The 15,447-nt window shown below is 36.0% G+C and overlaps 1 protein-coding gene across 1 annotated transcript in view; it reads right to left on the minus strand.

The window, feature by feature from the left end:
- Positions 1–10,747: 10,747 nt before the first annotated feature.
- The window catches only part of LOC129575410 (CCN family member 2), a 53,158-nt gene continuing 48,458 nt past the window's right edge, over positions 10,748–15,447 (minus strand). Inside the window, exon 9 of the mRNA XM_055459004.1 lies at positions 10,748–14,701. Coding sequence (XP_055314979.1) covers positions 14,627–14,701 — 75 coding nt within the window. The 3' untranslated portion in view covers positions 10,748–14,626. The remainder of the gene's footprint in view (positions 14,702–15,447) is intronic.

Here is a 15,447-nt window from a genome sequence, read left to right on the forward strand (position 1 = left end):
ACTCAAAAATGGTTCAAAGTGCTTGCTTTTCATTACGGATTTACGTTTTTTTATTGATTCACTTCAAAATTTTGCGTGAAGAATACTTAAATTGCGCATTTAAAAGTTAAATTTTGAGGATATATACGAAAAATGATACTTTTAACTGTTTGGACCCAAAAATAGTCCGAAGTAGCTATGTTTTATTGCTGATTTGAGTTTCTTTGGTCATTTTTCACTACTTTTGACCCGTTCGTCACATGGATTTGCATGAAAAAGCAAAAAACCAAGTAAAACTAAATTTTGAAAATCTTCTGTAAAGCAAATTTTTCAAATGACCATAATTTTCTTATATGGAACCAATTTGGCAAAACCCTTTTGAGGGTTTTCATGTCTCATGGGCTTCTCCAAACTTTGATGTATCCGTTCTGGGTTAGGCAACTTTGACTTTTTTTTGTCGCACAGTGTTATTATATAACATTCCATCAACCTCAATAAAAGCTGACTTTTGCCATATTTTGCTCGGTTTCGGTGTCTCTTTCACTCTCTCACTCACTCACTCACTCGCTCGCTCGCTTGCTCACCGGCTGCCTGACTTCGAACCAACATTCCATTTTCAATGCAATGCAATGCAATTCAATTGGAATTGTGATTCGACTCACTCGTACTCAGCAATACTCCCTCCAAAAACCACCACTGCCACCACCACGCAATGTCTCTACCGCTCACCATCCTCGCTATCGTCGTTTTTGTCGTCTTCGTCGTCATCTTTTTCACATTGTTAAGGCATAATTTATTTTATTCATATTCAGTTATTATTGTGCGGAAATGCAAATTCCACCCGCCAGTCGCCCATTTTCATCTAAACATTTTTCTGTGATAGGTAGATATACGATATTTAAATTGCTTTAAATATTGCTTGTCAAACGAATGTGTTTTGATGTCTGTTTCAGCCTTCTAGTAATACTCATTCCCGTTTTGCTTTTTTCGATGCTTCTTTTACTTTTCCGTACACAACGTGTCAAGGGAAAGTATAGGAATTGGTCCCGTAAACTTTTTTCGCAAAATTGGTTTAGATCATCATAAAAACTCATGAAATGCGTAGAAAACCACTTTTTGGGACACTTTTCCGTTTGTGTGCCGTCGTCGTTGTCGTTGTCGTTGGTGTATGTTAACACGATAACTCAAAAAATAATTGAGATAATCAAAATCTGGAAATGCCAAAAGTTTTGTATTCAAAAAACTTAGTTTAAGTTCGAAGATGAGCCATTTTCGATTTGATCCTGGGGTACTTGCCCTAAGAAAAACCTAAAAAAATTGACACTTTTGTATGTCCCTGTAAATGGAGGTACCTGTAAATCGACTCCGATTGGCTTCAAACTTCCTGGAACTTCATTTTCTGGGAGAAAAATAAGATTCTGAAAGTTTGAAACCAATCAGAACCGATTTAAGGGTACCTCCCATACAAATTTTTTGAAATTTTGACTAAAATTACCGACTTTTGGACAATTTTGTATGGGAGATACCCGTTAATCGATTCTGATTGGCTTCAAACTTTCTGAGGTTTTATTTTTTGGAGAAAAAATAAGATTCTGAAAGTTTCATGTTGATCGCATGTGCAGAAGTTTGATTTTTGGCCCTCAATTTTTTCCAAGAAAATTTCGACAAAAATTGAGGACAAAATATCAAACTTCTGCAAATGCGATCAACATAAAACTTTCAGAATCTTATTTTTTCTCGAAAAAATGAAACCTCAGAAAGTTTGAAGTCAATAGGAATCGGTTTACGGGTACCTCTCATACAAAATTGTCGAAGTTTTAGTTAAAGTGACCGATTTTTCACTTTATTTTTATTATTATATTTTCGCTGCCTTTATTTCAAGAAAATTCACAAAAAATAACCAAAAGTACCTACAGACAACGCAGGCCAACGGTACGGAAAAGTTCGGGATTACCAATGTAATACTTTTTATTCTTCATTTAAATTCAACATTTAATTTAAAAGCTTTCGAACGAATTATCTCAAGTAAACGCAAATAAAAGTCATCAACAAGAAAAACAGGGAATGAAAAGTGCACACAAGCATATATGCTGAGTATAAACCGCGGTGCTAATACTAAAATCCAAAATGTTGTCGTCAGATAATCGATAATAGCAAATTATTTCATTTCAGAAATGCACGTTCATTCTGTGAAAAACCATCATCATCATTAAAACCGTGCAAAAGTCAAATTTCTAAGACCAACACAAAAAAGGTATTCATTTTCATAGTTTGCGATAATTTGCGAAATGGATCATTCGCGTATCGTTACCTATACGAAAGCTCATGAACAAGCTCATCGAAAATGAAAAGTCTGGCAATCTGATATCCGGAATGATTTATCGTAATTTGTAGATAACCCCCGTGAAATGAGCCGCATTCCAAATCGGTAAAAAGGTTGAAGCACAGCCAAAAACCCGTTTGTTTTGCCACCGCCTGAGCCGAACCGAACCGAGTTAAAAACCGAAACGCGAGTACGCGTCCTGATAAGATGTTTTGTCGAAAATGTGTACCACATACCACATGAAATCGAAACAAGGCAATGGCGTGGACAAAACAAAGCTTAAATGACGGCCTGAGAAGAAAAACCTTTCCTACAAAACCTGTGCGCAGAACACAAACACAGAAATTTTTTAGTCAAAAGGCGAACAGCAAATTTGCGAACGCAAAAACCTAATATATTTACAGCGAGCACAAAAGGTTTTTCTTCTCAGGCCGTCAAATCAAATATATACAAACGATTGCCGGATAAATCGAAATGAAAGCTTCGGCTGGTTGGTTGGTTGGATGGCTGTATGGTGGTTGTTGAGCGCTTCGCATGTTTGATTTATACCGAAATTGGATTCAGGTTATGTTATTTACATATTCGAACGCAAAAATCAAACATCAACGGCACACGATTGCATATGCGTTTCGTGTGTTTGTATGCTTTTTTTGTGTGTGTATGTTTTGGTAATGGTCAATTGGGCACGAGTTGATGACGATGTCTAAATGCTGCAATATTCTTCGTGCAAGTTCCGCTGTTTTCTTCCGACAATTGATGTGTGCATTTAAATCGATTCTGAATACGATTCCGTCGGAAGGAATACATTGCTAAAAGCACAATATATACATAAATATACAGGCACAGGGTCGCGCATATTTCCATTCAGTATAGATATATTCCCGTATAACTTTGAAATATATGCATCAATTCGGCGACAATTTATTTGTCGTCGGTGTTTGTGTATTTATATAGACTTGCGTGTGCGTCTTCCAATGGAATATGAATTCGCGAATATGCACAGTAAACACGATGGTTCTAACTTTTAGAACAGCAATATGAAATTTGGCACTTAAATCTATTTAAGTACCATTTGTACTAGAAAAAGTTCAAAATGTACTAAATCACAAATCAAAGCTTCATGTATTTATTATAGAACTTTTGAACTTTTTCTAGAGCAAATGGTACTAAAACAAAGTCAAGTGTCAAATCTCAAAATTGCTAGAATCATTGTGTTTAGTGTGTGTATTCGAAAATTTTATTTCGAGACTGAGACGCACGCGTAAGTGTCTACGTACAACGTATACCGCATCCATCATACAACTATCTATACTGGCTTGTCTATACTGTCTGGAATATATTTATACTGTATATTAATATGAGCAACCCAGTATCCGTATATACATACATATACGAGTATTTGAACTCTAGATGTAAGAGAGGATAGACCCTTCACGCACCGGAAGGAAAAAAATGCGAACGTCGGGCTTTTACATAAATCTATAAAAACTAATGCGCTTTTCTTTTGGTGAGCGGTTTGCCATGTAAACATTTATCCAATATGTGGCTGTATGTTCAATATTTGAGTTCCGTTGTTTTTTCGCGTAACATTCTTCTCGCGCGCGCTTTCTCTCTCACTCTTCCATTCACTCACACTTTTTATCATGTTAGTTTTACCATTGGCTGTATATCGAAGAGTTCGGTGAAAACATACACGTCTCAATAAAAAAAAAAACAGCCCACAACCAAACATACATCGTAGAGTCACTTTTATCAATATTCGATCAGATGCGTGTACAAGGTTTTATGGTTTTTAAATATACACCTGACAAGTGTAGATCTTCGTTTACCGCAAATATTCATACCGGCAATCGTTTTATTTTTTCTCATTCTGATATATTTTAAAGAACGTTCAATGCTTCTCAGAGCAGTGACTATATTCAAACTTGGTTATTATTGCCTTCAATTTACGTTGGTATTGATTTTTTTTTTTGGACATTTATTTAAAATAAATATTTAATAAATTATTTTTAGGTAAATAATATTCACTGAATATCAACTGTCTTAACAACTAATTTTACTGTGGTTTTATCTTGTGATTAATAACGTTATTTCTTTACCTTTTCCATTTTTTCGAGCTTCACCTGTAAACTTTTTGACGTCATAAATGTCCATCAATTCATCACGAAAATCGACTAAAATAGAATTGAAAAACCTTGAAAATAGACCGATTTCACGGCAGTTGCCATATGTCGGCAGCTACTTTAGTCGCTGGTACAATATAGGATCTGATCCGAAAAAAATCGTTCAACTGCGGTAAGTAAGCAGCAGACAAAATTTAAAAAAATGAACATGTATACGCTACAAATTCTCAAATGGTGTATTGATGATTGAAAACATGCAAACAGACGGTGCGCTATGCGTATAGAAGACGAATCGCTACCGTTTACCGTTCCAATCCGCAATATTTTTATCGATAAATTTTCCTTCTGCTTACGATAATAACACATATATATTCCCACAAATCCGCATCGAAGAAGAAAAAAGGCGCTACATAAACACATAAACATACACACACCGATTATTATTCAATGGTAATGTTCAGCCAAAAGGTAGCTATATATATATACCATTAAATATGACCAATGTAAATACAATAAATGGTTCCTTTTTTTCTGTGTATGTTGATGATGATGATGTATCTACAAGAAAACATGATGTTCAACATAGAATCATAAAATGGCTTAGGTTAAGACATGAGAGAGAGTAAGAGAGAGAGAGAGAGTGAGAGAGAGAGAAGCAAAAGTTGATCGAACTAAATAAAAATGCCTTAAAACGTGTCGAATTGAACTGAAGTGGTTGGGTTGTGGCAATCACCCATGTCTATATGGCAGCAGCTTAAGAACATCGAAAATGACACCACCAGCAGCAGAAGCAATAGCAACAGTAGCATGCAACGAAGACGAAAATCATAATTCAAGTTCGACGGCAGACAATCCTTCCGTCGTTGTCCTTTTCAGTGATAAATCCATTGACCTTTTTCTATTACCATTCAATTATGCTTGCCTAATGTGATGGTTGGTGTGCGCGCGTGAGCGTGCGTGTGTTTTATATTTTCCATTATCTTTATCCTATATTATATATTATCCTAGACAGATCCATAGTTTTATCGATTTTCGGTCGTGTCAACAAATTTCAATTTTCATCGGAATAATCTGCAGCGGATTTAACGTGATCTTTCGAAAGCGAATCATTTCCCTTCCTCTCTCGCTCTTTCTCCCTCTCTTTGAAATAATTATAATTGCATAACTAAAGTTTTCCACATACTTGGGGCAAAATTATGCGGCTCAGTTTTCAATTTAATTTTCAGTGCCAGACAATGTCTATATGTCTATTGGTCTATATAGTATACTAGCTTTCTCGCCTCGCTTCGCTCGGCTTGGGCGCTAGTTCAGGTTCTCTTCCGTTCTTTTAGTTTTTTTTTTTTTCAATCAAGAAAGATGAATAAGAAAACTAAGCATTTCAGTGAGATGACGATACAATTTGACGTAAAAAGCAAAATTCAGTTATGAAAGTTAGTCTGTATCATTTCGTATGTTTCATACTTGTTTTTTCAAAGCAAAGACGATTTTCTGGGAAAGTTGCTCCTTTTTCTGGAGTTGATTTTACACGCATTTTTTTCATATGTGAATTGGTGTTAAGTCGTGTTAAGATGACCATAATGGACCGAGATGGTGTCCATGTTCATCCCCGTTCCAAAACCTTTTATATGACACCCATATTGACTATTCATGGTGTTAAGTCGTGTTAACATGACCATGATGGACCGAGATGGTGTCCATGTTCAACTCTGTTCCAAAACCAATATTTCATTGCCATCAATCCACATTAATGTACGTTGTATCGAAAAACAATTAAAAAAATTGTTTCTTCAAACTTTGGAAAATTTAATTCGAAAATCAAAACTGATATGTGAATCTGCTATTTAAGCCGCGAGAATTCTAACGACATATTCACCATTAAAACCAAGAATTAAAAAATCATGAAAATAAAAAAAAATAGGACAAACGCACACATACACACACAATGAGTTTTATATATATAGATAATTCTAAATGTTTGTATGTATGTTCCGGGTAATCTTCTGAACCGCCCAACCGATCCGAAAGCACAGCGTATCGTTGGAAAGGTCTTGAGCCCGCGGTGGTTTTATTGATTTTCGAAAATGAGTTCGAATTTACTAAAAATATACTAAAATAACTGGTTTTGAAAGGAAATTTATTTTTGTAAATAGCCGAACTTAATTTTCGAAACACAATATTCAATTTTCGAACATTTTCGAACTTGATTTTCGAAAATGTTCGAACATATTTTTCAGAACACCAAATTCAATTTCCAACTGATTGTGGACTTGAAAAAGGTTCGAGCTCATTTTCGAAAATGTTTGAACATGTTTTTCGAAACACAAAACTCAATTTTCAAGTCATTTCGAACTTGAATTATCCAAATATTCAAAATGTCCCATAAAATATTCATTGGTTGAAAAGCAAAACATATGATTTTGCTGCTTTTCTTATTTAAAATCTTTTTATCGCGACGGAACAAAAACAAAAGGAGAACAATAACGAAAAGAAAAGAATCAAACTGAAATCACTGGCATTGTAGACATTTTGATTGATGGAAATCGATTTTGATTTGTTGGTTGGCGATTGATTGTGTGGTCCTTGAAACTAACCAACCAAAATTGAACGAAATGTATATCCAAAATAATGAAAAACATAATGATTCATATGTGAAATTAGGTTGTTTGAATTCATGAAAAATAAGTTATATGGATGTCATTCATGAATTTTGAAGTGCAACAATTGGTGAGTTCTTCTAGGAGCGGTCATCAAAAAAATATTGAAACAAATTTGTCCCTAGGTCGAGGCGCGCCGAGGCACAGAAGAATACTAGACGTTGAGGCACGCGCAGCGCGCTGAGACGGCTAGTAGTTTGATAATATCCGAGTATCATAGGAATTTTTAATAAAAAAAAAATTTACAACCAACAAGCGATCGATATATTCATGGCAACAACAGAAGCAACCAAACAGTTGTTGCACACAATTTGACAGAGACAAATTGATGAGAGACGAAGAGAAAAAGAAAATTAATTATTTAATGCGAAATTCAACTCAAACCCCATCTTAGCCGATTGTGGCTGGGCTTGGGGATAGTTTTACGAGATTCAATTTGAAACTAACGACTGAATAAAGGTTGCTCTTGATACGGTATATTGTTTTTTGTCTCGTTCCTCTTCGTTTTGAAGGGGATTAAATGCAAAAATCATGAAATAATTTGAAGTAATCCCTTGTTCATGGCTGGCATTTACATTTAAATGAAAACAGCATTTGATCTGTGATTCGATACAATTTAATATAATTAAATCTTAATCAATCACTCAGCGAGACATGCAGACGCATGCGATACCAACCATTGAGTTGTATCGCCGCTTCGAGACACGATCCACCGAACAGGAATATCACAACGAAACCGAAACTCAAATTGAAATTTCGTGATTAAATTCATGAATGGAAACAAATCGAATTGTACGTCGCTCGTTTTTTTCATGCGACGGATATTCAAACACGATGGGATGTGCCTCGTATCCATCGCATCGTCAAATAACGAATCAGCGAAACAAAAACGAATACCGTCCGAAATCTACATACCAAATTCGAAATGAATGTATTAAATACAATGATTTTGATTGTGTGATACCGCTGAAGTTTATGTATGCGATGCTTTAGAGCAGGTGAAAAATGCGGAACTGATATGTTTGACAGGTGACTTGATTCATTAATACCATTGAAACGAATCGCTGTACTGTGCTTGCAAAACAATGTTCTGACAAATGCTTTTACATTCCAGCATCATCTCGTTCAGCAATTGTCGAACATATCAGTTGAGCATGGTAGTTTCAGTGAATTGAATGCTAGGGGCTGTTATGTCGGTTTGGCATTTGAATTTTTTTCAAAAATTTGCGCTCAGTGCCATGCATTCGCAACGCTGCCGTATGATTTCTATGTAAACATTCGCACTCGAATTCGTATAGCAGTCGTATTTCACTGTTTCCGAATGTTCTCGCGAATGCGAGTACGAATGTTTACATGAAAATCATACGGCAGCGTTGCCAATGCATGCACAAACACGAATGAGGTAATGAACGGATAAATGATGTAGTCACAAGTTCGCTGTCATAGCCGAATTCAGTCGCATTCGCAAACATTCGAATTTTTATTCTGAAATGCGAATGCATTCCCCAAAGAGATAAATTCCCCTAGATTGTATGTGTGTGTTGTTGCTATTTCTGCGGCATTTGTTTTCGAAACGGCAATAAATATATTCACAGCATTTAAGACTTGAGCGCATCGTTTTATTGATGCTCCGCGTAATAAAATAATCACAATAAATAAGCCGTACAACAAGTCAACACATTGCAATTGTTTGTATTAAAATACGGTCGAAATAACTCAAAATATCGCCTTTATGAAGCATAAATTATGAATGTCATTTATTTACGAAGATGACGTAATTTCCATTGCTGATGAAATTAAAGTGAATTTCGCCGCCACGTCTTTGGCTCTTTCTCTTTCCGAATGCTCCGTTTCATACATATTGCCAACCATCTTGAAATGGGAAAAGGTTTATGTGAATCTTTACTGTGCCGAGAGACTCAGAGGGTGAGAACACCAACTGTCTTACTTTTTTCACACAGTCTATTTTGTTTTGTTTATTTGTATGCTCGCACATTTTAAGTCACGAATCATAATTTTTCTTTTGATTCGTTGGCTCTATGCACAGTGTTTGGGAGTTGGTAATCGCTCTTGCCGTACGTCGTAAACATTGGGGGATGTTAAAGAACATCGGTTCGGTAGTAAACTACACGAGAGCGGGCGTTTGGCGTACATATTGTACTTATATCATGATTGTAATGTTGCAAGCTATTGCCGCGAATAAAAATGTAAACGAATTTCTATATCTTGGGATCGAGCGCACATAAACCTGAGATCACATTTATTATGTAATGTTGCTAACCAAACCAGCCAGCCAGCCAGCCAGCCAGCCATCCAGCCAGCTAGATCTGCCACAGCCAAGTTTGGTGTTTTAACCGTTGTGTCAGATGGAAATACATCGGCAAAAATTGCCGCAGGCAGGTCACATTTAAACGAACGCTGTATGCGTCTTTCTGCGCGTTGTGTCTTTGTTACCGTTTTTGTTTCGTTATTATTTTTTCCTCTTGTCGTATTCCATTACTGATTTTACCTTTTGTGTGATATATTTGCGTGGGTCCCCCCGTTCATGTTCACGTGCACGTTCTTGTTCGAGTAACAAACGAAGAGCTGAGCCTAAGAAAGCAAACGAGGAAAACAGAGGGAGAAAGACGGTCGGAATGAGCGAAAAATAGTCGCTCGTAGGCGAACAAACGCGTATGACAAAGTAAAGATGAAGACACACGCATCAATGCGAAAATACGTAAACATTTTTTATGGCAGTTTCATTTGTTCAGATGCGCATCACACACATAAATGAATCGCCCATCTCGATGAATATACTGTCGTTAGGTAGCATACGATGCGAGCATTCTCATTGCCGCCCAGAAACTAATGCATACCAACGAACAAGTGATTGCCACCCAAATAGCTGTGCAGAGTAGGAACGATACGGCAGATGATATGCAAGGATTACAATTGGCAAGGAAAACAGCTAAACGAATCGCCTGTTCTTTTCCGCTTCCAACGTTGTACGATAGTGCCAGCCATAGATGGAGTGAGAAAGGAATGGAACGAAAAAAGAAGCGTATAGAATAGACATGAATCAGACTATTTATTGACACATATCTTGTTAACGCATGTTTTTGTCACGATAACAATTGTCATTAGTTGAAATTACTTTGTCCGTAAATACGTTGGCATTGCTTCGTTTTTGCTATTTAGACACAGGTATCTTGCATATTTCTCGGAGGAATTTGGTTGCCTGCAGTTGATGAACCACGCACACTAAACTCGAACTCCAACGAAATGAGAGATGCCAACGATTACGATGGTTTTTGGAACCGCATAGTGAATTTCTCTTTTTCCGGAAATTTTGCCAATTTTCTTCTTGTGCCATGTATATGATGGCACGTTCAAACCGCATCGCCGAGAACCTTACTTACCATCGACAATTTTCACTTCCCAAATTATTGACATTTTCGCAATAATACATCTCGATTTAGCAACTCAAAGTAATAAAAAGCAGCAGCAGCAGCAGCAGAAGCAGTTGGCTCGAGGTTATAAATTCACTAACACCATCGTCGACACATCAAGAAGATCCAATTTACCTTTTATCTCGTGAAATACACCCGCTGAAAAAAAGCGAATATTAACGAAGAGAACGCAGAGAGCACAACACTTATCGCGCCACTTTTAAAAGACAATTCACATTCACTTTTGGATTGGTTTGAACCACAATCATTTTTATTCGTTTTTTGGTTGTTATGCATTTTACAGTTAGGTATTTACAAGTAGTGAAATTTACAAACTAACATCTCGAAACTGTTTATCGCTAAAACTAACTCTGTAATCTGATCGCAAATGAATTCGTTTGCCGTTGTTTATTTTCTTCATTCTGTTCGGTTTGGTTTGGTTTGGTATGTTTGTGACACTGAATCTTATATTTCTACATAATTCTCTTCAAAGGAACTAAATCAAATGTATTTTTGATCAAAGTGTTTTTCTTTTGGTTTTTGTTTGACACCAATTTGCACCCGCTTGTGCTTTATTGAAGTAAGATGTCAATTTAGAATGTCAATTTGTTTTTATTTCATAAAACTGTTTATGAATTTCGTTTAGTATGTTCAAAATCCATAAAAATTGGTTTGACAATGTTGAAAAAGTGTTGCACTTTCTGTTACCACCGAACTTAGAGCCCAGAAGTTCACAAACGAGACAATAATAGCATCAAAGAGAAACATTTGAGCGTTTGATTGAACGAAATAGAATTTCGGTGTATCTGTACGACGGTCCCAAAATTCCGAACAATTTTCTCAGCATTGATGTCTTTATTGTGCGAATCAAAAGTGGTTGTTTTTATTCCACTGGTTTTTATGACACATTTATCACTCAAATCTATTGATTCATCATTTTGTCAATCAGACGATGTAAAAAGTATCCGATCATGAAAGCATCTCGTATCAGCATGTTCATAAATGCCAAATGGATAACAGCAATGCACATCATACACACACACACACTTATGTGAATATACCGACGACATCGGAGGAACGAGAAAAGAAAAAGGGAAGAAAAACCGTCCGATTTCATACAAAGCATGTGTTCAAGCCGAAGAAAAATCCTCATTTTTTGTTCAAGTTACAAGAAGGATGCTTTGAAATTTTATTTCACAAAAATAAATCAATAAAATGAATGTGAGGCAAAAAAAGCTGAGAATAAGGTGCAACTCACCGTTATCATTGGCTATATGTAATCAAATATCCCAAAAATCTTTCGAAAAATACGTGATTTTTCATGATCCGTTTCCATTATCGGTGGCGAAGCGAGAAAGATAAGAATCGAAAGAAAAAAATTATACATTCATCGTTTTGAAAACATGGGTATTTTTTCCGGAAGCCTGTATGCAATATATATATTCATGTATTGAATTTGCAACAAGGATCGAATTTTCCAGGACGAGTTCCGCATACTGTATTTTGTGCGGTTCCGGTGTCATCCTTTTGTGAGTATTTTTGGTCTAACGCACTGTTTTTCATTCCGTAGCTTGTGTATTTCTTCGTTGTATGGGTGTGCGAGAGAGAGAGAGAGAGTGTGTGTGTGTGTGTGTGTTAGTGTGAAGTCGTTAAGCTATGCCTGCACGGTTTGTATGATGAAGTCCATTTGAAATATGGACTACTAAAAATTGGATGTGAAAACCAGATATGGGTAGGTGTATCATTTGGCGATGCGTGTTCATTCGTTTAAATGAATTGCGGTTTCAAATAATCACATATTCTTGCTGCGTGTTTCCTCATCAGTTGCTTGCATCTGTATATCCCTCCGTACTCTCGCTCTTTCTCTCTTGAGTAAGTCGGCCTTGCATCGAGCGACTGTGTGAATGACCAACAAGCGGCTCGAGTTCGTTTATTAATAATTTTATTGCGACAATTTCCACGAGCACTAAAAGCCGGGGTGACACTGCAAACGACTGCAGTGTATTTTAAATCAACACCATTTCTATGCAGTTGAAATGATATTTTGAAACTGATGAAAGCCATTTGCATTCATTTTCGGTAACTAATTGTTGCTTCATGATAAACGCATGGAAAATTCAATAAATATGTTGATGATGGTAATCTATTTAAGTGGGTTTATTAAATTATTTAAATATTGTTGAACAATTTTTTATTCAATTAAATGCTACAACATTTCATGTTGCTGCACCAACACTGAATTCCAACCGAAACATGTGCCGTCTCATTCAGCTTAAATTAAAGTAAAAGCTTGGTTGGTTTTGCAACGTGGCAATGTCGAAAAGTGTGTCGAAAACAGAAATGTGCTTAGTTTGAGAGTTTAATTTTTTTTCTTTGCCTTTTATTTACGTTTGCAACATGTAGTATGAAAAATGTTAAAATAATTTAGCCGATTAAAAAGATGCACACTCGGTTTTGTAGTTCCTATCGCTAACAATTTTGTTGTTCCAATAAAATGTTGAATGGACGAGTATTTTTTTCTTATTTTGTGGTTTCTTCTTCTTGTTCTTTCATTGATATATTATTTACACTTATAGCATTTACGATTTCCAAACTCTTGCCACTTGTTACATTGTTTCATTTACGCCTGTCACTTTGCTAATTGATCGGATTCCGTATATACAAGTGTTTTGAATTAATTTTGCCCTATAAAATAGATGTGTGTGTGTGTGTGTTGTCTGTATGTTGTGTGAAACTTGCATAGATATGTATATTGTGTCCCATTTGAATAGATAATCAACTTATTTTTATTTAGGTATGGGCAATGAACGAAAAAAAAATTTTAGCTCAATGGAACTGAAATGAATGGACCGTTTTGCACTGATGCATTTCAAATGCCATTAGTAAGTCGTGCTAAAAGATAAAGTGTGATAAAATTTTATGTGCAAATTGAGAGAGAGAGAGAAAGAGATAGAGAGAGAGGAAGATTGATGCGGCGAACACACACATATACGCACACACAAAATGTGACATTGTACTGTGCCATAAATTGGTACGGGCTAAATCGAGGCGCAACACATCTATTAACATAGGGGTATTGCAACGACCATAAGATATATGTATGTATTTCATCAAGTTTATCAAGCTCTTTCCAAGTTTATGCATAGTGTCGAACTTTGGTTCAAGCTCTACCATCTAAAATGTACAGTAAAATAATTTAGGGGCACGACGTAAGATGGCGTTTTTTCTGGTCAAAAAAGTTGCAATATCCCTTTGTCTATTAAATAATGTCACTTGAAAAGCCCATCCTAATCCACCTTGACATATATCCATGTGTGTTTTGCATGGCACTTAGCTCTAGATATCCACAAGCTGACGACACTTCAGTGCAAACATCATTTGAGCGCTCGCAGCGCCACGAACTCTCGTATCATTTTGTATTGACTTTTCGATAGTTCATGAGTTCGCCGTAGACTTCGTCAAAACGTGTCGTCCCTTTGGATATCCAGTGCAATGTGCAATGTGTGTGTGTGCTTTTTTCTTCCTTTGTTTCTAATGTGTATGAGAGTGTCAATAATGCCATTAAAAACGAAACTGGATACAAGTTTACGCACATTGATTTCTGTTCGACAATAGAGTACCGGCACTTTTGTGACATTTAGCTTCATTTTTGTCCACCTTCATAATCATCGCAACTACAAATTAAATGGCCATATGGGTTAAATTAAGCAATTATGATCCACATTCGATGCAGACAATTTTTATCTCTCTCAAGTTTGAAAAAACACGCCAGTTTTTTCTTCTATTCAAAAACACAAATTCGTTGCCAAGCGTCATTTGATTTACATAGACAAATGAATATTGAAAAATAAACTATGACCAAAAAAAAAAAACCAACGCCAAAAGAAACGCCTAAGTTTCGCTCATAAAGTAAATTCAGCGAAAGCAACCGTTTGCCTTTATAGACAAATGACCATAAATCATTGAAAGTTGCTGTAACATTCGAAGCTTAACAACTTTTTTTTCTATCGTTTTCTTCATCTTCTTCTTCTTTTTTACTTTTTCTTTACTTGAAACCTTCACGATTTAAAGTTTGACGCCACTTTTTCCGTTGTTTCTCTTGCCTGGCTTAAGCTTTTATGTTCGATGCACTCGACTCAGTAGTTCCTTAATGTCCGAATTAGTGACGTTGTTATCTTGGCACGAATCACCCTGCAGTGACAAAAAAAAAAACAAACAAATAAACAGCAATTAAATATCTTGGAATAAACTTAAATTGGAATTTTTAAACGCAAATTAATTATCTTGATTTATAGAGCGTGTTGCTGGTGCAAGTAAGCAGAGAAAGAGAGCACACAGCCTGTGATTGTCATTTGCAGCTAATTATATTCATTTAAATGAACAAACTGAAATTATATGGCCAAATCACATAACATTTCATTCTTTCTCTTTGTCTCTTTCACACTCTCACTTGCTCCGTATTTATAGATTTAAATAGATTTTTCGACAGCGATATTTAATCTTATTTGGTGAATATTTCGAATTACAACCGCTTATTATTATTCAGGCGGATGTCGATGTCAATTAGAACAGAATCCATATTAAGCTGAATATCAGCTGTCGCCGCCGACAACGACGACGACGACGAACATTTACAATAAGTGAAATGAATCGTATTCATTAATTTCGTTAATTTGGTCATGATTTTATCGTCAGACGGTAAAGTACGGGCGAAAAAACTTCTTTTTATTCTCGATTAAAATTAAAAAAAAAATATAGCCACGTAAATAATGTGATTTGTGTGACATCCATCGATTACATTGAATCGCAATTAGCATGTATGTTTGAATGGTTTCTAATGGATGCATAATTTCGATTACGGTAATGCCCAATAACCTGCGAAGAGTTCGATGTGCATCTGTGTGTGTGTGTGTACACAAAACATTTGGTCTTGCATC

Source organism: Sitodiplosis mosellana, unplaced genomic scaffold (assembly GCF_009176505.1).
Source record: "Sitodiplosis mosellana isolate CC-2019 unplaced genomic scaffold, AAFC_SMos_1.0 Smas_scaffold_6167, whole genome shotgun sequence".
Taxonomy (NCBI): Eukaryota; Metazoa; Arthropoda; class Insecta; order Diptera; family Cecidomyiidae; genus Sitodiplosis; species Sitodiplosis mosellana.